This window comes from Bos grunniens, chromosome 18 (genome assembly GCF_055505025.1).
Source record: "Bos grunniens cultivar Pamir isolate PY7600 chromosome 18, Bosgru_T2T1.0, whole genome shotgun sequence".
Classification (NCBI taxonomy): domain Eukaryota; kingdom Metazoa; phylum Chordata; class Mammalia; order Artiodactyla; family Bovidae; genus Bos; species Bos grunniens.
In genome coordinates, this window is record NC_141182.1 from 47,675,252 (window position 1) to 47,699,736 (window position 24,485).

Sequence of the window (24,485 nt, forward strand, 5' to 3'; positions counted from 1 at the left end):
AAGCATCTGTCCACCTAGTATGTGATCCATTTCAGCCTAACTTTCCCTCCCCAAGAAACCTTCCCCAATATTTGGATTATAAGGGGTTGAAAATTAATCTGAGCCCTCTTTCTGATCCCTTCCAGGAAATTCAAATTAGTGCTGCTAGGTTAAGCCTCTTAATCTACAGGAAATACAGAAAAACATGTTAACGATACAGTGGGAAACTATACGGAACAAATTACCCAGTTTCTTCAACAAATACATTGCAAGTAGAGAAAGACAAAGAATGAGAATAAGAAATCATGGTTTCTAAAAAAGACTTTATTAGGAGAGTATAAATGAATCACAAAACATGGGTCTTATCTGAACCCAGATTCAAAGAAACCTCAAAATTTTTTAAAGTTATTTGCACTGTTCGGTTCAGTTCAGTCACTCAGTCATGTCTGACTCTTTGTGACCCCATGGACTGCAGCACACCAGGCCTCCCTGTCCATCATCAACTCCCAGAGTTTACTCAAACCCATGTCCATTGAGTCGGTGATGCCATCCAACCATCTCATCCTCTGTCATCCCCTTCTCCTGCCTTCAATCTTTCCCAACATCAGGGTCTTTGCAAATGAGTCAGCTCTTCACATCAGGTGGCCAAAGTACTGGAGTTCCAGCTTCAACATCCTTCCAATAAATATTCAGGACTGATTTCCTTTAGGATGGACTGGTTGGATCTCCTTGCTGTCCAAGAGACTCTCAAGAGTCTTCTCCAACAGCACAGTTCAAAAGCATCCATTCTTTGGCACTCAGCTTTCTTTATAGTTCAACTCTCACATCCATACATGACTACCGGAAAAACCACAGCCTTGACTAGACGGACCTTTGTTGGCAAAGTAATGTCTCTGCTTTTTTATATACTATCTAGATTGGTCATAACTTTCCTTCTAAGAAGTAAGCATCTTTTAATTTCATGGCTGCAGTCACCATCTGCAGTGATTTTGGAGCTCCCAAGTCTCTGACTTGAAGACAATTTCTTTACCCGGTCATTCGCGCAACGTCACACAACCTCATTGATGGCTGAAGACACAATTACCACTCTCGCAAGTGTTCACACACAAAATCATGCACTCTCATAGGCACATCACGTTACACACACACACACACACACACACACACACACACACACACTGGCGCGCTAAGGCCTGAGACTCTAGACACGGCCTGTCTCTGCACCGCGGCTCAGCCAGCGCCTCACCTTCAGCTTCCCCGGCGTCCTGCAGGGTCCTAGCGGACAAGGCAGTTTCACACTCCGCCCTCCTCACGCCGCAGGGCCGCTCAACTGGTTTAAATACAGCAGCGCTGAAAACTTGGTAGGAAGTGACGTAACATCCGCAGGTTTCTGGAAAATGTAGTCCAACACCGAAAGATCCAAGAGAACCTGCAATCCTGAGCCCTCTTCGAGCCCTCCTCGGTACCGTAATCCTGCAAGGGTATCAGGCCCACCGTTGACTTCCGGGGTGGAGGAGGGTGGGGGAGAATCACTCCGCTCGACTGTAGTTCAGACTGTGAAGAGGACCCTCCACGGGCATTCTGGAGGGAAGCTTATTTCCGCCATGGGGACTTCTGGGACTTGTAGTGTGTTTAAGAGCCCCAGCTCCGGGAATTGGTGATGGACAGGGAAGCCTGGCGTGCCACAGTCCATGGGGTCGCAAAGAGTCGGACTTGACTGAGAGACTGAGCCCTAGAACTAAGAGCCCCAGAGGGCACAGTGGCATCGTCCTGTTCTCAGTCCCAGCTTGGGCTGGGCTGCGATGGGTGCCGCCAAGGAGAACTAGAGTCCGAAGGTCCTGGCAGGTGGAGGGGAAGAGAGAGCAGATTCTGAGGAAACTGAAGGAGCGGAATCCCCAAGCACTAACCGCAGCCTGGCCTGTTGTAGGAGGGCATGAGAAGAGAGACCCTTCACTGCTGGTGTGAGTGCATTTGCTTCAGTTTGTGACCTTGGGTGGAGGGGGGTTGGTGGTTGTGTAGCTGTTCCTGAGACAGTTTTTTTTGTTTGTTTTTGTTTTTTTAATTGGAGGATAATTGCTTTATAATATTGTGTGGGTTTCTTCCATACATCAACACAAATAAACCCTAAGTATATATATGTCCCCTTCTTCTTAACTCTCCTTACCCCACCCCCTCCCCATCTTACCTGTTTGGGTTGTCACAGAGCACCAGGTTGAGCTCCCTGCCATCCTAAGCAAATTTCACTGGTTATCTAATTTTACATATGGGTAATGTGTATGTTTCAATGCTACTCTCTCAATTCGTCCCACCTTCTCCTTCCCCTGCCTGAGAAAGTTTTTATGATTTTTTTTTAAGTGTTTAAATACTTTTTGAACATAATATGCAAAAAAAGTGCCCAAATCATTAGAGTAGAGCTGGGTGAATTTTCTTGCATTTCTTTTCCTTTTTGGATGGTTTTGTTCACTGCCTCCTGTAGACTGTTATGAACCTCTGTCCATAGTTTTCAGGCACTCTAACTACCAGATCTAATCCCTTGAATCTATTTGTCACCTCACTGTATAATCATAAGGGATTTGATTTAGGTCATAGCTGAATGGCCTAGTGATTTTCCCTACTTACTTTAGTTTAAGACTGAATTTTGCTATAAGAAACTGATGATCTGAGCCACAGCCAGCTCCAGGTCTTGTTTTTGCTTAAATCAAATCCCTTATGATTATACAGTGGAAGTGACAAATAGATTCAAGGGATTAGATCTGATAGACAGAGTGCCTGAATAACTATGGTTGGAGGTTCATGACAGTGTACAGGAGGCATTGATCAAGACCATCCCCAAGAAAAGAAGTTCAAAAAGGCAAAATGGTTGTCTGACAAGGCCTTAAAAATGGTTGAGAAAAGAAGAGAAGCTAAAGGCAAAGGAGAAAAGGAAAGATATACCCACTTGAATGCAGAATTCCAAAGACTAGCAAGGAGAGATAAGAAACTCCTCCTCAGAGATCAATGCAAAGAAATAGAGGAAGACAACAGAATGGGAAAGACTAGAGATCTCTTCAAGAAAATTAGAGATACCAAGGGAACATTTCATGCAAAGATGGGCTCGATAAAGGACAGAAATTCTATGGACCTAACAGAAGCAGAAGATATTAAGAAGAGGTGGCAAGAATACATGGAACGATGATACAAAAAAGATCTTCATGACCCAGATAACTACAATGCTCTAGGTGATCACTCACCTAGAGCCAAACATCCTGGAATGCAAAGTCAAGTGGGCATTAGGAAGCATCACTATGAACAAAGCTAGTGGAGGTGATGGAATTCCAGTTGAGCTATTTCAAATCCTAAAAGATGATGCTGTGAAAGTGCTGCACTCAATATGCCAGCAAATCTGGAAAACTCAACAGTGGCCCCAAGACTGGAAAAGGTCAGTTTTCATTCCAATCCCAAGGAAAGGCAGTGCCAAATGTTCAAACATTTGGCAGCAGAATGTTCAAACTACTGCACAATCACACTCATCTCACATGCTAGCAAAGTAATGCTCAAAATTTTCCAAGCCAGGCTTCAACAGTATGTGAACCGTGAAATTCCAGATGTTCAAGCTGGTTTTAGAAAGGGCAGAGGAACCAGAGATCAAATTGCCAATATCCACTGGACCATTGAAAAAGCAAGAGAGTTCCAGAAAAACATCTACTTCTTCTTTATTGACAATGCCAAAGCCTTTGACTGTGTGGATCAGAACAAACTGTGGACAATTCTGAAAGAGACAGAAATACCAGACCACCTGACCTGCCTCTTGAGAAACCTATGTGCAGGTCAGGAAGCAACAGTTAGAACTGGACATGGAACAACAGACTGGTTCCAAATCAGGAAAGGAGTATGTCAAGGCTGTATATTGTCACCCTGCTTATTTAACTTACATGCAGAGTACATCATGCAAAATGCTGGGCTGGATATAGCACAAACTGGAATCAAGATTTCCAGAAAAAATAGCAACAACTTCAGATATGCAGATGACACCACCCTTATGGCAGAAAGTGAAGAAGAACTAAAAAGCCTCTTGATGAAAGTGAAAGAGGAGAGTGAAAAAGTTGGCTTAAAGCTCAACATTCAGAAAACTAAGATCACGGCAGCTGGTCCCATCACTTCATGAGAAATAGATGGGGAAACAGTGGCAGACTTTATTTTGGGGGACTCCAAAATCACTGCAGATGGTGACTCCAGTCATGAAATTAAAAGATGCTTACTTCTTGGAAAGAAAGTTATGACCAACCTAGAGAGTATATACAAAAGCAGAGACATTACTTTGCCAGCAAAGGTCCGTCTAGTCAAGGCTGTGGTTTTTCCAGTAGTCATGTATGGATGTGAGCGTTGGACTATAAAGAAAGCTGAGTGCCAAAGAATGGATGCTTTTGAACTGTGCTGTTGGAGAAGACTCTTGAGAGTCTTGGACTGCAAGGAGATCCAACCCGTCCATCCTAAAGGAGATCAGTCCTGAGTGTTCACTGGAAGGACTGATGTTGAAGCTGAAACTCCAATACTTTGGCCACCTGATGTGAAGAGCTGACTTATTTGCAAAGACCCTGATGTTGGGAAAGATTGAAGGCAGGAGGAGAAGGGGATAACAGAGGATGAGATGGTTGGATGGCATCATTGACTCAATGGACATGAGTTTGAGTAAACTCCGGGAGTTGGTGATGGACAGGGAGGCCTGGTGTGCTGCAGTCCATGGGGTTGCAAAGAGTCAGACATGACTGAGTGACTGAACTGAACTGATATAATAGAGTCTTTCCATCTTCAGTTGCAAAGAATGTAATCAATCTGATTTCGGTATTGACCATTTGGTGATATGAATGTGTAGGGTTATCTCTTGTATTGGAAAAGGGTGCTTGCACTGGTTTGTATGACTAGTGCGTTCTCTTGGCAAAACTCTGTTAGCCTTTGCCCTGCTTCATTTTTTACTCCAAGGCCAAACTTGCCTGTTACTCCAGGTATCTTTGGACATCCTACTTGGACAAGCTCCCAAGATGAAAGGTTGTTGCTGAGCTGTTGCCTTCATTTCAGATTCTTGGCCTCTGGAGGAGAGGAATTCAATCCGGGGCCAGTCATGAGGCTTGATGGCTCAGAGCTTTTGAGTGACGAAGTTTTATTAAAGTATAAAAGAGAGGGAGAAAGCTTCTGTTGTAGACATCAGAAGGGGGCAGGAAGATTGCCCCCCTGCTAGTCTTTGGCAGGAAGTTATATAGCCAGTAGCAGGCTGCTAATTAGAGAAAAGAAATGTCTCAAAACTCAGAGAGCGGCACCATGTCCCTCACCCACAACATACATTTTAAGATAACATTGGCACAAGGTGAGTCATCCCGGGCCATAAAATGATTGGCATGAATCTTGAAGAAAGGCAGGTTTCCAAGCAAATACATAGTTTCATTAACATAGCTTAAGAGAACATTTCCATGAGTAAAACATACTGGTTTGTCAAGTACGTTCTGAGACTTAGGTGAAGGGACTTGAAGAAAGATAGAGTCTAGGGTAAATACATAGTTCATTAACAAAGCTTAAGAAAAACATTTCCATAAGAAAAACACATTGGTTAGATCAAGGTTTGAGAAAAGTTAAGTTCAGGTGGAACCAGGTGTCATCATGGCAACAAAGAATTTTAAAAGAAACCTCCTTTTAAATTTGTATAGAGAAGGGAAATGATCTGATACTTGTAGTTTGTTTCCTCCTGCTGCTTAAGAGAGAGAGAAAAAATGTCTGACACTTGCAGCCTATTTCCTCCGGTTGGAGACCCCTACCTTTCCTGCCTGTTACTCTCTCATGGTGTTAGGGAGTGTTTTCATTTCATTCTTTTACATGTAGCTGTCCAGTTTCCACAGCACCACTTATAGAAGAGACTGTCTGATGCTGGGAAGGATTGAAGGCAAAAGGAGAAGGGGGTGTCAGAGGATGAGATGGTTAGATAGCATCTCTGACTCAATGGACGTGAATTTGAGCAAACTCTAGGAGATAGTGGAAAACAGAGGAGCCTGGAGTGCCACAGTCCATGGGATCTCAAAGAGTTAAACACAACTTAGTGACTAAACAACAACTTTCCTCCATTATATATTCTTGCTTTCATTGTCATAGATTAGGTGGCCACAGATGTATAGGTTTATCTCTGGGCTTGCTATCCAGTTCCATTGATCTATATTTTTGTTTTTGTGCCAGTACTATACTGTTTGATCACTGTAGCTTTGTAGTATAGTCTGAAGCCAAGGAGCCTGCTTCCTCCAGCTCTGTTATTCTTAAGACTGCTTTCACTATTTGGAGTCTTTTGTGTTTCCATGGAAAATGTTAAATTTCTTTTAATTCTGTGAAGAATGCCCTTGGTAATTTGTTGGGGACTGCATTGAATCTGTAGATTGCTTTGGATAGCAGAGTCATTTTCATAATAGTCATTCTTTCAATCCAAGAACATGGTATATCTCTCCATCTATTCTTGTCATCTTTGACTTCTTTCATCAATATCTTAGTTTTCTGAGTATAGGTCTTTTACCTCCTTAGGTAGGTTTCCTCCTACATTATTTTATTCTTTTCGATGTGACAATAAACGGGACTGTTCCCTTAATCTCTCTGATCTTTTGTTGTTAGTGTATAGGAATGCATCTCTTGCTTTTTCAATTGAAATCAGTCCCTCTGACTTCATTTTGCTTAACTTTCTCTGCCTCTATAAATATAGATGAAAGTTACCTATTGCAGCCTTGAAGAGATGTTCTTACATGAGTACCCCTAGAGACTCTGCAGGTACCCAATGCCTTTGGAGAGTTGGATTTATCATGGACACAAGTAATATTTTTCTTTCGGGTGTGCTGACAGTTATCACTTTGGTAGGAGGTGGGGTTGGAGATGGAGGGGCTAGAGCTGGGGTCAGGAGTGAGGTGTCCTCTGCTCAAGAGCTGTCACTGCCCTACTCGGGGCAGAATTTGATCCCAGGTTGTTGGAGCAGAAGTCCTGAGGGTCAGACCCAAGCTAGTTCTGTTTTATGAACCATGCCCCTCGCTTCAGGCTGGGGGCCCTGGAGCAAGGGGGGCCCTGCAAGGGGGCCCATGTCAGCTACAGAGGTCTGAGCTGTCTCCAATGTGCTGCCCATGCACACACCAGCAATTGCTTCCCTTGCTCTGTTTAGATAAAGCCCTGAGTGCTGGCAAAGTTCATCTTAGTCTTTCCAGTGCAGTCAAAGGTTTTTGTTTGTTTGTTTGTTTTTTCCCTTTTCCCTTCCCTATTTCTTCAACAGAGTGCTGTAATCTCTCCTCAGGAAATCTGAACATCTACAAAGTATCTCTCTCCTGTGGGTGTCTGCTGAAGTCAGCACTCTCCAGGTTTACCTTAAGTGCAGCCAAGAAGGACTGGGGCCAGTTTATAGACTCCTGCTGGTTCAACAGCCCATATACCAAGAACTATCTGCCTATTACATGATATACACAGGTGGGTGAGACTCCTCTCAAGTCCACTGGCCTATAGTGCTGGATCCCACAGCAACCTCAGAGGCAATTTGTTGTGGATATATGCCAAGTTTACTTGTGGGCATCTTATGCCACTATGAGGCTAATGTTATTTTTCAGTGTTCAGATTTTTATGAAAGAGCTATCCTATTTTTTAAAGTTTTATGATTTATTTTTGCCTTCTTAAATTTACATTCTTTATTCTCCATTAAGATAAATTATTCTTGTTCAATAAGGGATACATGTTGATCAAAGTTTTCCTATGTTCACTTACATAAATGTCTTTTCCTCATAATGTCTTTGATGTTGAGTAAGGTAGAGATCACAGTTAAAACTTTTGCCATAAATAACAAAGACTGAGAAGATAACAATGATGATGGCTAAATTAACCAAGTATTTATTATGTGATAGGCACATTGTAGAATCCCCATAATTTGCTTCAGAACCACACTAATTATGCCCACAGTACCGTAAACACATCACATATGCACATAAAAGGATCTGGAAGAATAAGCAAGTTAGTTAATGCTGGGGAAGTAACCAAGTTCAGGGATGTTAGCCAAAGGGAAGTAAGATTTTACGGATGATGTATAAATCATGTAAAGCAGAGGAGACCCACACATTATCTTTTAAAATGAACAACAAATAAAGCAGACACATTCAAAAGGGGCCAACAAAGTAACTCTTTATGATGAAAAAGTTTTTCTGTATTTGACAAAAATAAGGGTTTGGTAAAAACAGGTAAATACTTTAATGCCAGTGGAATTGTAACAATATATTTACAGAGAAAGAGTATTAAAAGCTGGTTATAGCATGATCACATTTCTTCCAAAAGCAATGCCAGGTATAATCTTAAAGGATTTGTTTCAAAAATTTGACAGTGATTATCTATGACTGGTAAGATTACAGATAACTATATCTATTTTTAACTCATATTTACATTTTTATGTAGGAAAATTGTTCTGCAAAAAGAACAGTATAAGGTTTATAAAGAAAAACAAAACCTTCCAAAACAAAAAGTACACATCTATAAGACATTAAAGGATATGTAAAAGTAACCATAACTTAACACAAACAGGGTGAAAAACAGATACAAACACAGATATGCAAATTTGAAAACAAATACTGAAGTGATATTTAAGCTTTATATGTATAAAAATATACTATCAAACAACAAAAATATAAAAATAGATATGGTTATTGGATAAATGATATTAGTATGAGAAATGGGGGAGAGAGAAAAAGGGTAAATTTAGACCCTCAATAATAATTTAAAATAATTTTGAAATGGATCAGTAATTCTGTATAATACACAAAAAAATAAGAACATTAAAAAGAAAGTAGCAAGGTTAGCCCCTGAATAAATTTCAATGTTTAAAATAAAGGCAACATACAATAAAAGATTTTTCAATTTTTAATATTAACAAGTGTGAATTTTCTGAAAATGGTGAAGGAATGAATTTAGATAAAAATCTTCTATTTTATTCAGATTGGTTTAAAAAAATTTTTTTTATGTATGAATTTTCTCAGACTGACTAACTGGTAAAGTAAGGTATATGTACTTTAATTACATTTGTGGGGATTCTCACTAGTATGAATTTTCTTCTTGTATGCTTAACTATATAATTCCAACGTTATGGAGTTTCCAATTCACAGAGCTTCTCACCAGCATGATTTTTCTTATGTTGCTGAATTTCTGAACCCCTCCCCAAAGCTTTCCCACATGCCTTACATTCATAAAGCTTCTCAGCAGTATGCATTCTCTGGTGCTGAGTAAGGGTTGAGCCAGTACCAAAAGTCTTCCCACATTCCTTACATTCATAGGGTTTCTGACCAGTGTGTATTCTCTGGTGTCGATTAAGAGCTGAGCCACTACTAAAGGACTTTCTACATTCTCTACATTCATAGGGTTTTTCACCAGTGTGAATTAGCTGGTGTTGGATAAGTTTTGAGCCACTAGCGAAAGCCTTCCCACATTCCTTACATTCATAAGGTTTCTCACCAGTATGAATTCTCTGATGTTGAGTGAGGTCTGAACCACTACTAAAGGCCTTCCCACATTCCTTACACTCATAGGGTTTCTCACCAGTGTGCATTCTTTGATGCTGAATAAGTTTTGAACCACTTCTAAAGGCTTTCTCACATTCCTTACACTCATAAGGTTTCTCACCAGTATGAATTCTCTGATGTTGAGTGAGATCTGAGCCACTATTGAAAGCCTTCCCACATTCCTTACACACATAAGGTTTCTCACCAGTGTGAATTCTTTGATGTCGAGTAAGGGCTGATCCAAAACTAAATGCTTTCCCACATTCATTACATATATATGGTTTCTCACCCGTATGAATTCTCTGATGCCGAGTAAGGGCTGAACCACTACTAAAGGCCATTCCACATCCTTTACATTCATAAGGTTTCTCACCAGTGTGAACTCTTCGATGCTGAGTAAGGTTGGAACCACTGCCAAAGGCTTTTCCACAATCCTTACATTCATAAGGTTTCTCACCTGTGTGGATTCTGTGATGCCGAGTAAGGGCTGATTCAAAACTAAAGGACTTCCCACATACCTTACACTCATAAGGCTTTTCACCACTGTGAATTATCTGATGTCGAATAAGGCCTGATCCAAAACTAAAGGCTTTTCCACATTCCTTACATTCATATGGTTTCTCACCAGTGTGAATTCGCTGATGGTGAGTAAGGTTTGAGCCACTACCAAAGGCCTTCCCACATTCATTACATTCATAAGGTTTTTCACCAGTATGAATTCTTTGATGGTAAGCAAGATTTGCACCACTACCAAAGGCCTTGCCACATTCTTTACATTCATAAGGTTTCTCACCAGTATGAATTCGCTGATGTCGAATAAGAACTGATACAAAACTAAAATCCTTCCCACATTCCTTACATTCAAGGAGTTTCTCATCAGTATGAATTCTCTGATGCTGGGTATTGAAAGTGGGCATGTCTTCAGGAGTAAATATCATTTGACTTAAATGTCCTTCCTGAGATTCCTGTTTTCTCTCAAACTGGCTTTTACATTCCCAGTCACCTCTGAAATGTGAGTATGCAATGCTGTTTTTTATAAGTCTTTCCATTATCTCCCACCAGGATGATTCTATTCCATAAATATCCTTTTTCAGAAATAATTCTTGGTCTCAACTTTGATTCACAGTCTGAAAGAAAATATAAAAACATTCACTTTTTTGGTGTGTGTTCTGGGAGAATTAAACTTTTCTGATAGATATGAAAAGACTTAAACTCATTTTCATAAAACGTAAGTGGCTTATACAGTTCTCCTTTATGATTGGACATTTTGACAAACAGATAAGGAAACAGAATGAGAAGAAACACTAGAAGGTGAGAGACTTATTTAGGAATACAGATTAAGTCAATCATTCCTAACTAGTGATTTAGATAAAAACACCCTAAAGAAGTAGGAAGCTCAATAATTATAAATATGTCCAGGTCCCATCCCAATTTTATTAGAGGATAAAACTAGTGCCACATACATTTTAAAATGAGCATAATTGTCATTTAACTCATTTCTTAGGGTTGTTTAGAGCGTTAAGTAACTATACTAGGAATGAAAATTCTAGGATAGATGGTCATAAATTGCATCCCTGAAGGAGATAGAAGAGAAAGTTACTCTAGATATAGCAGCATCTTGATGAAAGATTAATGAACTGAATAAGTCAGGAATTAGCAATAAAGAGGGAAGATTCTTTTGTGGTTAGAATATAGTTTGTTTATGCCATTTGATAAAATCCATGTTTACTTAGGAAGTCTATGAGGTTAATCTTGGGAGAACAAAAAAGGGGACTTGCAAAGGCCACAGCAGAGTAATTGAGAGTTTAGTTCTAAAGTCACAGAAAAGGAATGATAAGATAGGAGATAATGGGATACTTGTAGGAAATTACAAGAAGGATGCAGATAGATGAGTTCTCTGAACAGCAATAGTTATTGAAATGACTCTGAAATCACATATAATATATTTACACAGTTGTATAAAATAATGCTACAGTGTTTGGTAGCTATCATTTTGGAAGACCTAAAAGTGACTGGAAAACGATTCAGAGACATCAATTAAGACCTTGAACAAATAAATAACTCAAGTTCCCAGAGGTAAAAATATTTCAGCTCCAGTCTTTTTCTGCATTACTCAAACAACAAGCTTGTTTAGACTAGGTCTAAATATGTCTTGGGGCTTCTCAGGTGGCACAGTGGTAAACAACCAGGCTGCCAATGCAGGAGATGTAAGAGACATGGGTTCGATTCCTAGGTTGGGAAGATCCCCTGGAGGGGGGCATGGCAACGTACTCCAGCATTCTTGCCTGGAAAATCCCATGTACAGAGGAGCCTGGTGGGCTACAGTCCATAGGGTTGCAAAAGGTCAGACACGACTGAAGTGACTTAGCATACACACATGCAGTCCTCACTGGGGAGTTAGAGCTTCAACATATGAATTAGGGAAGAGGGGACACAATTGAGCACATAATATTCACTAAAGCAAGGGTCATAGAAGCAGAGTGATACTGCTCTAACTGGAATCATGTTCATATAATCAAATCAACAAGAATGGGTTAAAATTAATTTTAAAAATCAAACAGATTAAAAAAAAAAATCAAACAGATTACAAACAGCAACAAATGAACCTAAAAGTATCTCAAATGCATAACACAGCCACACTGAAGGAGGGGATTAAGAAATGAATTCAAATAAATTTGAACACAGTATTTTAACTATGTACCCTTATTCTGAAGACAAAGAGAACTATAAACAAATACTGAGCTCCACTTAGTAGGTTTGATAGTTACTATAGTATAGGTTAGGAAACCTATTTTTATTATATTATAGAATTGAACAAAATTAGTAAATATAAAGAGGATAATGAGAGTCAGGTTTTTAACTACTGGCGAAGGGAGATACAAATCTGGAACAGGATTAAGACCAGACTGAATACTGTAGTCCTATCACCCAGATCTTGGTTTCTAAATATTCTTTACAGCAAGAAACCAGGCTGTTTAGAGAAATTATTTACTTCAGGCTGGAGCCAGGAGAGTAATTAGAAATAAGCCTGTAACATCTTGGGCCAGAAAGAGAGGAAATGCTCAAAGAATCATGGGGAAAATCAAAAGTACACAGAAGCCAGCCTGAATAGACTCCCACTGACCAAATCTGGGATAACTTGAGTATCAAAATAAATGGTAATGCATCATATAACACACTGAATAAATGAAAATCTACAAATACATACTGATATAACAAATGAACAAATAAGTGAGTGATAAGGGAATGCTCTCCTTCACAGTCGAATACCAACTAATTAATACAGACAAAATCATGGAGATTTTAAAATTTTACCATCTTGAAAACATCATAGTAATAAAGGATCCAGACAATAATGGATAAAGGATCCCACACATCAATGGATGCTAAAAGTTGTGGGTAAAAGTTTGGTGATGAGGTATTTACATAGTTTCAACATATCTCTCAGCTATTAATTATAAATTAATTAGCTGTTAATTACAAAGAGACAACTACTGCCTTTACAGTGAAGACACATAGTAGATACCACCGTAACCAGCCATCAAAGTTAATATGGGACAAGTCAATATCACATACTCCCTTCTATGATGTCCTGAGATGGATACAATCACTTTTGGGGTATTCCTGCCACAAAATTCATAACCTGAAAGTTAATTATGAGGAGCCATAAGACAAATCCTAACTAAGTGACATTTTAAAAAATAAATGGCCTATCCTCTTCAAAAACGTCTACATCATGAAATGCAGACATCTTTAATCTTCCAGGTTAAAGATTAGAGAGAGACATGATAAGTAAATTCAATGTGTGATCCTGGTCAGTGAATCAGGGAGAAAGGGTGAGGGATGAGGGTAGGATGAACTGCTACAAAGAATATTATTGGGACTAGCAAAAAAATTTGTATATTGACTATAATGCGCTGTTGTTAAAATCTCTGATTTTAGTGACTATATTGTGGTTATGTAAAAGAATACTCTTGTCCCTAGGAAACAACACAGTGAAGTGTTTAAGGGTAAAGGGGCAAATTCTACAACTTATTCTTAAATAGTTCAGATAAAATGTGTGTATTGTGTATTTGTGAGTGTGCATGCATGCATATATAGAGACAGAGAACAACTGCAAATGCACACAGGAATGATAATACAAATGGAATAAAATGTAAACTACTGGTGATCCTGAGCAAAGAGTACCCAAGAATACTTTGTATTATTCTTGTAACTTTTCTGCAATTTGAATAAAAATTTAAATTAATCAAAATTTAAAAGTTACCCAAAACAAAGTAAGGCACAGTCCTAAGTAATTCTCATGTTAAATGTGAGCCTAAATAGAAATATAAAATACCTAAAAATAAAATGAAAAGGAGAGTAATACATATAAAAAACCTGGACACAGGAAAACTACCCCCCTCAAAAGAAAATTTAATAACATTCAACTCCTTTTTTAAAAACTGATTTGAATTCAGCACTGCAAGAAACTAAAAAAAAAAGCAGGAAAAAATTAATGAAGATAAAAACAGAATATAAAAATGTTAAAATACATAAGATTCAGAAAACTCAAACCTTGCTTTTGAAAAGAATATGAAGACTGCTGATTAAACATATATGTATGCCATTTCCTTTAGGTATTGTTCCAAAACACCATTAAAAGGACCAAACAATGATAGTTTCATAATGTTAACTGCTGGCAAGAGTACAGGTATGACAGATATTACTGATTGCCTCCTTCAACATCATCCCTGTCCTACTTTGCTACAAGAATTTTTTTCCATCAGCTCCAGAAAATGAATCATACCTTGTCTAAGCCAGTGGTTATGAATTCTGATTGCTATTAGAATCAATTGGATAGCTTTAAAAAAAATGTTCTAAAACTTGAACCCCACTCCAGACCAATTAAATCTTAATGTTTGTCTAGTCATCTTGTATGAGCTTGAGTCATTGTCAACTGTGACAGCACACTAGATTATCTGATGATCTTTTATTTTAAAAATTTTTTAATTTATTTTTTGGCTGCACTGGGTCTTTGTTGCTGTGTGCCAGCTTTCCGTAGTTGGCTGAGCAAGGGCTACTCTCTAGTTGCAATGCATAGGCTTCTCACCGCAGGGGCTTCCCTCGTTGTGCAGCAGAGGCTCTAGTCAAGTGGGCTTCAGTAGCTGCAGCACAACAGCTCAGTAGCTGCAGCTTGTGGGTCCTAGAGTGCAGGCTCAGTAGTTGTGGGCGTAGGCTTAGTTGCTCCATGGCATACAGGATCTTCCCAGACCAGAGATCGAACCTGTCTCCTGCACTAGAAAGCAGATTCTTAACCACTGGACCACCATGGAAGTCCCTGGTGATCTTTATTTTTTTTATTGGATAATTGGAGGATAATTGCTTTACAGTGTGTGGGTTTGCTGGTTTCTGCTGTGGTGGTGGTTTAGTCTCTAAGTCGTGTCTGACTCTTGCAACTCCATGGACCATAGCCCGTCAGGCTCCTCTGTCCGTGGGATTTCCCAGACAAGAACACTGGAGTGAGTTGCTATTTCCTTCTCCACCTGCTGATCTTTTAAAATTGATGATTTCCAAGCTCTATCCCAAACCAGTTAAACCAGAATTGCTAGAGGTGGGACCCAGACAGGAGTAACAAAAGTTAAGAATAACCAGCTTAAATTAAATGAAATAATTAACCCTCTATTCTATTTGTTGCAATTGCATCTTTCTGCCTTATGGAGCCAAAAGTAACCTAAACGGCAGTAGAAAAACAGGGCTGACAAAGAGAGTTGGGTATACTGTGAAGTGAATAAGTCACTGTGAAGTTTAACTTAGAAATGTTTACTGAAGTCTAAAGTATGTGTTCCCTGGGCTAAAGTATGGGCTTCCCTGGTGGTTCAGTCAGTAAAGAATCTGCCTGCAATGTGGGAGACCTGGGTTCGATCCCTGGGTTGGGAAGATCCCCTGGAGAAGGGCATGGCAACCCACTCCAGTATTCTTGCCTGGAGAATCCCCATGGACAGAGGAACCTGGAGGGCTGCAGTCCATGGGGTCGCAAAGAGTCAGACACAACTGAGCAACTGAGCACACAGCACACACAAAGTATGTGTACTTTTTATCTCCATAATTTCACTATTAGTATATACCTTAGAGAAGACATGTACATAGAAGTTCACTGGAGCAATGTTTGCCACAGTGATTTAACTATATAAAATCTAAATCTCTAAAAACCATAAAATCAAAATAAAATAAAATAAAAACCATAAAATCATTAAACATACCACAGTACTATAAAATTTGGCCTTACATGAAGTAATTTAAGTGAGCTCTATACTTAAACGAACAATTCTCCACAAAGAATAAAAAAGTAAGCTTCAGAACAGTAACAGTAACTGTTGTTGTTTAGTTGTTAAGTTTTGTCTGACTCTTAGTGACCCCATGGACTGTAGCAATCCAGGCTCCTCTGTCCTCCACTACCTCCTGGAGTTTGCTCAGATTCATGTCCATTGAGTTGATGATGCTATCTAGCCATCTCATCCTCTGCTGCCCCCTTCTCCTGTTGCCTTCACTCTTTTCCAACATCAGGGTCTTTACCAATGAGTCAGCTCTTCACATCAGGTGGCCAGAGTACTGGAATTTCAGCTTCAGCATCTGTCCTTTCAATGAATATTCAGGGTTGATGTCCTTAAGGATTGACTGGTTTGATCTACTTGCAGTCCAATCCAAGGAACTCTCATGAGTCTTCTTTAGCACCACTGTTCAAAAACATCAGTTCTTTGGCACTCAGCCTACTTTATGGTCTAACTCTCATATCTGTACATGACTACTGGAAAAACCATAGCTTTGACTTTATGGACCTTTGTTGGCAAAGTGATGTCTCTTTTTAATATGCTGTCTAGGTTTGTCATAGGTTTCCTAACTACTAAATGACACCAAGTAAGTGGTTAGGCCCTGTTTTTAAGGGTTTTACATGAACCAACTCAATCCTTGGACCAATCTTATAATGCAGTTACTTTCCACATTTTGCAGGATGTACTTATAATTCTTTTTATACAGAAATATTTTTCAATGAAAAACAGTACCACATACACATTTACATGTGTATGCATTTTTGGGGGGGACATGCCTCGAGGCATGTGGGATCTTAGTTCCTCAACCAGGGATCAACCTAGATGCCCTGCAGTGGTTAGGAAGTTTAGAGTCCTAATGACGGGACCACAAAGGAATTACCCATGTATATGCATTTTTTAATAGGATAAATAATTAATTGATAACAGTGGCTACCTTTGGGTACTTCAGGTAGATACCTCAGTTAAGTCTCTCAGTCATTGTCTGACTCTTTGTGACCCCATGGGCTGCAGCACGCCAGGCTTTCCTGTCCATCACCAACTCCCAGAGTTTACTCAAACTCATGTGCATGGAGTTGGTGATGCCATCCAACCATCTCATCCTCTGTTGTCCCCTTCTGCTCCTGACTTCAATCTTTCCCAGCATCAGGGTCTTTTCCAATGAGTCAGCTCTTCACATCAAGTGGCCTAAGTATTGGGAGTTTCAGCTTCAGAATCAGTCCTTCAAATGAATATTCAGGACTGATTTCCTTTAAGATTGACTGGTTGGATCTCCTTGCAGTCCAAGGGACTCTCAAGCATCTTCTCCAACACCCACAGTTCAAAAGCATCGATGCTTCGGCGCTCAGCTTTCTTTATAGTCCAACTCTCACATCCATACATGACTACTGAAAAAACCATAGCTTTGACTAGACGGACTTTTGTTGGCTAATGTCTCTGCTTTTTAATACATTGTATAGGTTGGTCATAGCTTTTCTTCCAAGGAGCAAGAATCTTTTAATTTTATGGCTGCAGTCACCATTTGCAGTGATGAGCCTGGGTAGGTTCCTAGGATTGGGGATTGTAGTTACATGGATATGAACCCCTTCATAACACAAAATTTTTTATAACAAAATTATTAGTTATATATATAATTATAATTTAACTAAAAATAAAATTTAGAAAGGAAAACACTAGCATTCAGCCTAAGAGCTGCTCGTTGCTTATAATGGCAATAATTTGTAAGCAAACCATGTTTAAAAAAGGGCGCTGGGTAAAATGGTAACATGATGAAGCCATTACAACTCATGGTAAAGATAAATGTATAACAACATGGACAGTTGTTCACATTGTATTTTGGCATGATAAAGATGGGTTACAAGTCAGTAGCCAGAGTCTGATCACATTTAGAAAACAATTCTAAGTGTTGACAGCAGTTGTCTTTAATTGACAGGATTACAGATAACTTCTGTTACTTGTTTGTGCTTCTCTGTAGTTTTCAAATTTGTTGTAATATTTTTTTGTAATGAAAGGAATAGCGAATACAGCTATCTTCAGAATACTGATATATTTGAGCAGGTATTCAAAGATTTAAAAGAAAAGAAGTGATCAAAACATGGCACAAGTAAAGCACAAAGACATAAATTTTAAAAATTCAAATAGACAGGGACTTCCCTGGTGGTCCAGTGGTTAAGATTCCACCTTGTAGCGCACGGGACTTGGATTCAATCCCTGGTCGGGGAACTAAGATCTCACATGCCGCAACTACCAAGTGCTCTGGAGCCCATACACCACAACTAAAGAGCCCATGTGCTGCAACTGCTGGACGACTGAGCCCACACACCACAACTGGACACCACGAGCTGTAACTGGAGAGTCTGTGTGCTGCAAGGAAAGATCCTGCATGATGCCGTGAAGACCTGCATGCTGTAACTGAGACCCAACGTAGCCAGATAAATACATTAAAAAAAAAAAATCAAATTGATAATACAAACTATTTAAATAGTTTAACAAGTAGGCAATACACAACGTAATGTATCACTATTATGCTAAGTGAAGTAAGGAGGGCTGAGAAAGAAAAATACTGTATGAGCTCACTTATATGTAGAATTTAAACAAATAAACAAAAACCAAGTTCATAGATATAGAGAACACACTGTTGGTTGCCAGAGATGGGGTCGGGAGTGGAATGGGTAAAGGAAGTCAAAAGGTACAAAGTTCCAGTTATGAAATAAGTCTTGGTGATACAATGTATAGCATGGTATATAGTTAATAATACTGTATTGCACATTTGAAAATTGCTGAGAGAAAATCTTAAAAGTCATAAGAAAACACAATTTTTATACTTTGTATACTGATGGATATTAGATTCACTGTGGTGATCACTTTATAATACAGTTGACCCTTGAATAGCATGGGTCTGAACTGACTAGTTCCACTTATATGTGGTGTTTTTTTCAGTAGTAAATACTACAGTGCTACAGGATCAGAGTCCCTTGGACTGCAAGGAGAGCCAACCAGTCCATCCTAAAGGAAATCAGTCCTGAATATTCATTGGAAGGACTGATGCTGAAGCTGAAACTCCAATACTTTGGCCACCTGATGCGAAGAACTGACTCATTGGAAAAGACCTTGATGCTGGGAAAGATTGAAGGCGGTAGGAGAAGGAGACAACAGAGGATGAGGTGGTTGGATGGCATCACCAACTCGATGGACATGAGTTTGAGTAAACTCTGGGAGTTGGTGAAGGACAGGGAGGCCTGGCGTGCTGCAGTCCATGGTGTTGCAAAGAGTCAGACACGACTAAGCAACAGAACTGAACTGAACAGGATCTGTGGTGGATTAAATCTGAGAATGCAGATACAAAGGAACCATGGATATGGAGGACCAACTATAAGTTATATGAAGATTTTTTAATGCAGAGTCAGTGCTCCTAACCCCCACGTTAAGGGTCAACTGTATATACAAATATTGAATCATTATGTTGTACACCGGAAACAAATATAATGTTATATGTTGATTAAACCTCAACAATAAAAAAAAAAATCCTTCAAGACCTACCCAAAGACTTTTGGGCAACCACTTTATACCATAATTGATTTAGAGATCCCAAGAATGGGAAATCAAGGAAAGGGAAGCTAATATTTACTGAATTTCTGATGTGTACCAAGTGTACCAGTGGCATCACTGACTCAATGGACATGAGTTTGAGCAAGCTCTGGGAGATGGTGAAGACAGGGAAGCCTGGCATGCCGCAAAAAGTCAGATACGACTTAGCAACTGAACGACAACCAAGTGTTTTACACACCTTTCATTCTCAATGTTGAGAATGAGAACCTCTCATTCACAGGTTAAACAGCTCACAGGTGGTGTAGCTGAGATTAGAGACCACATTTGACACTAGAGCCCATAATTTTTACACCATGTTACAGAGACTAGTGTAAGTAAAGAAAAAACCTTAGGGATGGTTTGTTTCTTTTTTTCTGATGTAGTCTATATTTAAACTAAAGTGATATTGAAAATAGATGGCAAAGAGGCAAAGGCAGAAATTAACTGATGGAGAATAGTTGTGGAGGGGGGCAGGTTTTGAGGAGATTGGGAAAGAAAAGTGGAAAGGGTATTTAAAAAAGAAATATAACATAGGGAGAACAGTAAAAGGAACCATACACAACAGACTTGATTGGACCTGAATGTTATTAAAATAAAATTATTAAACAATACATAGCTGATTCTAAGTCTATATCTCCTTTTTATATCCCTCACTTCAAAAATGTATTTGAGGAGGCTAAGAATAAAAGAAAAAAATAAATCATACACAAAGATCATATATCATAGGTACTCAATATCAAATCTCAGGCTAAGATGTGCTATAATTGATCACGTGTGAAGAGCTCAAATTCCTGGCAGTCAATGCAGAAAGGAAATACTATCTACAATGGATTAAATTCTTCCTATTTGCCAAGAAATATTATTTTAGGAGATAAGCAAGACCTTGCTGAAAAACATGTAGAAGACATAATATCAATTGAGAGGTTAGTGTTATTATTAGAAGATTTCTCAAATTTATACTCACATGATTATAGATACAATGCAATCCAATCAAATTCAAAAGATGTTTGAGTAGAACCAAGCTATTTCAAAAATTTATATGGATATGAAAAGGACACAAACAGTCAAGATATTCTTTAAGGAACAAGAAGGTAAGAGGATATGCTCCAAATATTATTCCAAAGTCACAATGAATACTTAACAGCTATCTTAATAGCATAGTATTGTTGTGAGGGGAGACAAACAGAGCAATAGAACAAAATATAAAGTCGCCATAATGTGTGCTAAGTCGCTTCAGTCATGTCCTACTCTTTGTGACCCTATGGACTGTAGCCCACCAGGCTCCTTTGTCCATGGGATTCTCCAGGCAAAGAGTACTGGAGTGAGTTCCCATACCCTCTTCCAGAGGATCTTTCCAACCCAAGGATAGAACCTTATGTCTCCTGCATTGGCAGGCAGGTTCTTTACCACTAGCACCACCTCTGTAACTATAATGGCACTGCAGCTTAGTGTAAAAAAGATGAACTTTTCAATAAATGATACTGGAGCAACTGGATACCCATTTGGGGGATAAAATGAAATTGAATCCCTACCCTGCTGCTGCTACTGCTGCTAAGTCACTTCAGTCATGTCCGACTCTACGCGACCCCATAGACGGCAGCCCACCAAGCTCCCCTGTCCCTGGGATTCTCCAGGCAAGAACACTGGAGTGGGTTGCCATTTCCTTCTCCAATGCATGAAAGTGAAAAGTGAAAGGGAAGTTGCTCAGTCATGTCTGACTCTTAGCGACCCCATGGACTGCAGCTCACCAGGCTCTTCCATCCATGGGATTTTCCAGGCAAGAGTACTGGAGTGGGGTGCCATTGCCTTCTCCGAGATAGAGTGGGTGCTCCCTAAATGTTTGTTGAAGGGTGAGTCACCCTGGGCCATAAAATGATTGACATGAATCTTGAAGAAAGGCAGGTTTCCAAGCAAATACATAGTCTCATTAACATAGCTTAAGAGAACATGTCCATGAGTAAAACATACTGGTTTGTTGAGCCACTATCGGTTCTGAGTCTTAGGTGGAACCAACTTGAAAAAAGACAGAGTCTAAGGTAAATACATAGTTCATTAACATACCTTAAGAAAAACATTTCCATAATAAAAACACATTGGTAAGCTCAAGGTTTGAGAAAAGTTAAGTTCAGGTGGAAACAGGTGTCATGGCAACACAGAATTTTAAAAGAAACATCCTTTGAATTTTGTATAGAGAAGGAAAAAAAAGGTCTGACATTTGCAGTCTATTTCCTCTGCTTGGGGGACCCTAGCCTTCCTACCTGTTACCCTCTCAATACTTAAATATAATTTTATGTTAAAATGTATACTACAAATGGTAAATACTGAATAAATTCCATTTTTAAAACCACATTTTATATGTGTACATAAAAGATACTAGGGAGAAACTATCAAAAAGGTAGCTTTGGTTTTAACTGGAAATTTAATTTTCTTCATTGAGGATAGCTGTATGTTTGTAATTAAAGATAATTTCACTTTTATAATAAAAAAGGTTTTTTAAGACAGCTTAAAGAAAAATTAAATCATTTGGCAAATTAGGAAGAGAAAGTCATGTGTGTGGATTGGGGTTTAGAGCAAATCACATTTCTCAAAGGAAAAAAATTCCATGGATCAGGTCACCTGACAGGCAAGAAATTTTCAAGAGAAGGAAAGCAAGTCATATCTTGACAAAGAAAAGAGAATTTCGGGAAACAAGGGGAAAAGATAAGCTACCTCGCAGGTGCCTTGTGGGTGGTCAACAGGCATTCTTTACTCCATTCTGGAAGACTGTGCAAGTAGAGCAGAGCTGGGGAGGGAGAAAGCAGTCAGGAAAAATCAGGTTCTTCTGTGAGTCCAAGTCAATCTACCATCTACAGATATTAGCGTCCTGCTCAATACCAGCATGACAGAAGCGCAGGGTCATTTGCAGTTCTGGACAGACTCTGCCCCTGGGCTCCAACTCCTGGGAACAGAGCTCTGGAGTCACAAAGACAAAGGCGCCCCACACCTACAGTGCTATATGGATACATAATCATAGAAACTCACTCATACCACGGGGCACTTAGGCACCCCAGAGGGCCACTCAATCATACACACTCTGGGAACAGTCAGTCACGATCGCAGTCAAAGGCACCCCCAGGTACTCACATTCCCATTGACACCCATCATGGGGACACAGTGACAACAAATTCAGACGCACCCTACCCACCAACAATATCACAAACACACCCCCAAGGGGAAACAGAAATCTCAGTTAAGCCACCCAACGCCCACCGCTCAGCAAATGTTCAGAAACACACACACACACACAAAGTGGATACACATCTTTGCAACCGCAGTCAAAGAACTTCACAGTCACAAACAGTGCCACACCCGGTCACAAAGTTAAACTCCATCACACACGCACCATTATAACTGCAAATCAAGCCCGCCTCCCCGCCTTTACAGTTTGGTACAGGGTCACACAGACACAGAGACACAATCACAATAAGACACACACTCCTCACAATCTCCCCTTTCCAGCTGGCTGGCTCCCGTAGAGGCCGGAGGTTCCAGACACGCCCAGCTCCAACCCATCTCACCTACGATTCCTCAGGTCTGTCTGGTCAGCGCCGCTCCACTGTACTTGAAACAAATAGAAGAGCCCAGCAGCTCCCACAGCACCCAGAGGCTGTTTGCCCCTACCCGCCAGAAAAACCCGCCCACTCCTCAGGAGAAGGTCTGCTTCTCGCGGGAGGGAGCACCAAGCCTAGAGGCCTCTGGGAGATGTAGTCCAGACAGAGGGAGAGCGAGAGAGAGGCTGCTAAAAGCTATCTCCAATTCATCCTGAGCTCCCCGTGGCGAGGAACCTGGACCTGACAGCGCGCCTGAGGCTTCCGCGAGTCTCAGCTGACAAGGATTCCATGAGCACACTTTAGTCAAGCTGACTCCACTGACTCCATCACCCTGCCCACTGGCTATAAACCCCGAGCGACTGTTACAAACCAAGTTGAGGTAAATCTCTCTTCCTTATTGCAATAGTCTTTAATAACGTTCTCCTTATGTGTTTAACTTGTTTGGTGCAACTTTTCTTTGACACAGCCCAGCCTCAAGTTTCTGTTGCGGCTCTCGCAGGTTTTGGCAGTCACCCTGCGGCATAGTGACCCCATGGCGTCCCGGGAAATGTAGTCCAGGACTTCGCCAACGGCGGGACGGACTCGGCCAAGGTAAACTGCGTTCCCTAGGCTCTGAGGCGGGGCCTGGCCTCAGCTAAATGCACAGGAGGCTGCTCAGGGTTACGCTTTGATCTGGGAGCGCTCAGATGCCCTTGAGACAAGCTGCTGAGGAACGTGTTAGGGAGCCAGAAGAGACAACCCATAATGTGGGTTCCACAATGTGCAACATGAGTGTCTGGGACCAAAGCAGCCTCGGGAGTTTAAAGGGGAGAAATTCACAAGTCCAGACACATGAGAGAGTGGGCAAAGGAGGGTCCCAGTGTAAGACCATGATGAGATTGCGAGTGTGACTACATTTAGGGGTTAGTTGAATGAAAGAGAGACTGCATGCGGTGAGGGAGAGGTAGCATCAAGATTATGAGTGGTTTTGTGAGGATTGAGGGTCATATTGTGGGCTTGTGTGGTTGGGAGTAAGTGTGTGTGTGTGTGTGTGTGTATGTGTGTGTGTGTATGTGTGTGTGTGAGAGAGAGAGAGAGATCACATGATTGTGGGTCACTGTATGGGTGGCTGAGATAGTGGAAAAATCTGAATCCTCTCAGCCTCATTTCCTCTTCAAATGGAGATATTTAATCAAAAACAGAAGTAGTGACATTTGAAGATATTTGGATAAAGAGCACTAAGCAGAGAAAACAACTAAACATAAATGCTGTGGGTTAAACATAAGCCTCTCAATGGACATTTGAGCAAACTTCGGGAGATAGTGAAGGACAGGGAAGCCTGACAGACTGCTGCTGTTCATGGGGTTGCAAAGAGTCGGACACGACTGAGTGATGAACAACAACAAGCCATAAGCCTGGTATATTAGTGAGCAGCAACTAGGACAGTGTGACAAAGTGGAGATAGTAAATGAGGTGAAACAGCTAATGAGAAGACTGATTATGGAGAATATTTTATGAAG

The 24,485-nt window shown here is 40.2% G+C and overlaps 2 protein-coding genes across 4 annotated transcripts in view; both read right to left on the bottom strand.

Annotated features, from left to right (window-relative positions):
- The window catches only part of LOC147353745 (zinc finger protein 566-like), a 42,105-nt gene extending 19,024 nt beyond the window's left edge, over positions 1-23,081 (bottom strand). The window contains exons 1-2 of one of the 2 annotated variants that reach the window (XM_086352241.1): positions 22,954-23,081; positions 22,106-22,178 (exon numbers count right to left, since the gene is read on the bottom strand). In XM_086352241.1, the coding sequence (XP_086208367.1) occupies positions 22,106-22,138 (33 nt within the window). In that variant the 5' untranslated portion in view covers positions 22,139-22,178; positions 22,954-23,081. Of the gene's footprint in view, positions 1-1,225; positions 1,898-22,105; positions 22,179-22,953 lie in introns of those variants that run through there. The other variant, XM_086352242.1, reaches the window with a different exon arrangement.
- Positions 8,115-23,081, bottom strand: LOC147353747 (uncharacterized). 2 transcript variants are annotated; one of them, XM_086352081.1, is made up of 3 exons: positions 22,954-23,081; positions 22,106-22,178; positions 8,115-10,627 (listed from the first exon to the last, which is right to left on the bottom strand). In XM_086352081.1, the coding sequence occupies exon 3, from the start codon at positions 10,547-10,549 to the stop codon at positions 9,086-9,088; it is 1,464 nt and encodes a 487-aa protein (XP_086208207.1). In that variant the 5' UTR covers positions 10,550-10,627; positions 22,106-22,178; positions 22,954-23,081; the 3' UTR covers positions 8,115-9,085. The 2 variants fall into 2 exon arrangements, with proteins under 2 accessions (XP_086208207.1, XP_086208208.1); XM_086352082.1 differs by lacking the exon at positions 22,106-22,178.
- Positions 23,082-24,485: the final 1,404 nt, after the last annotated feature.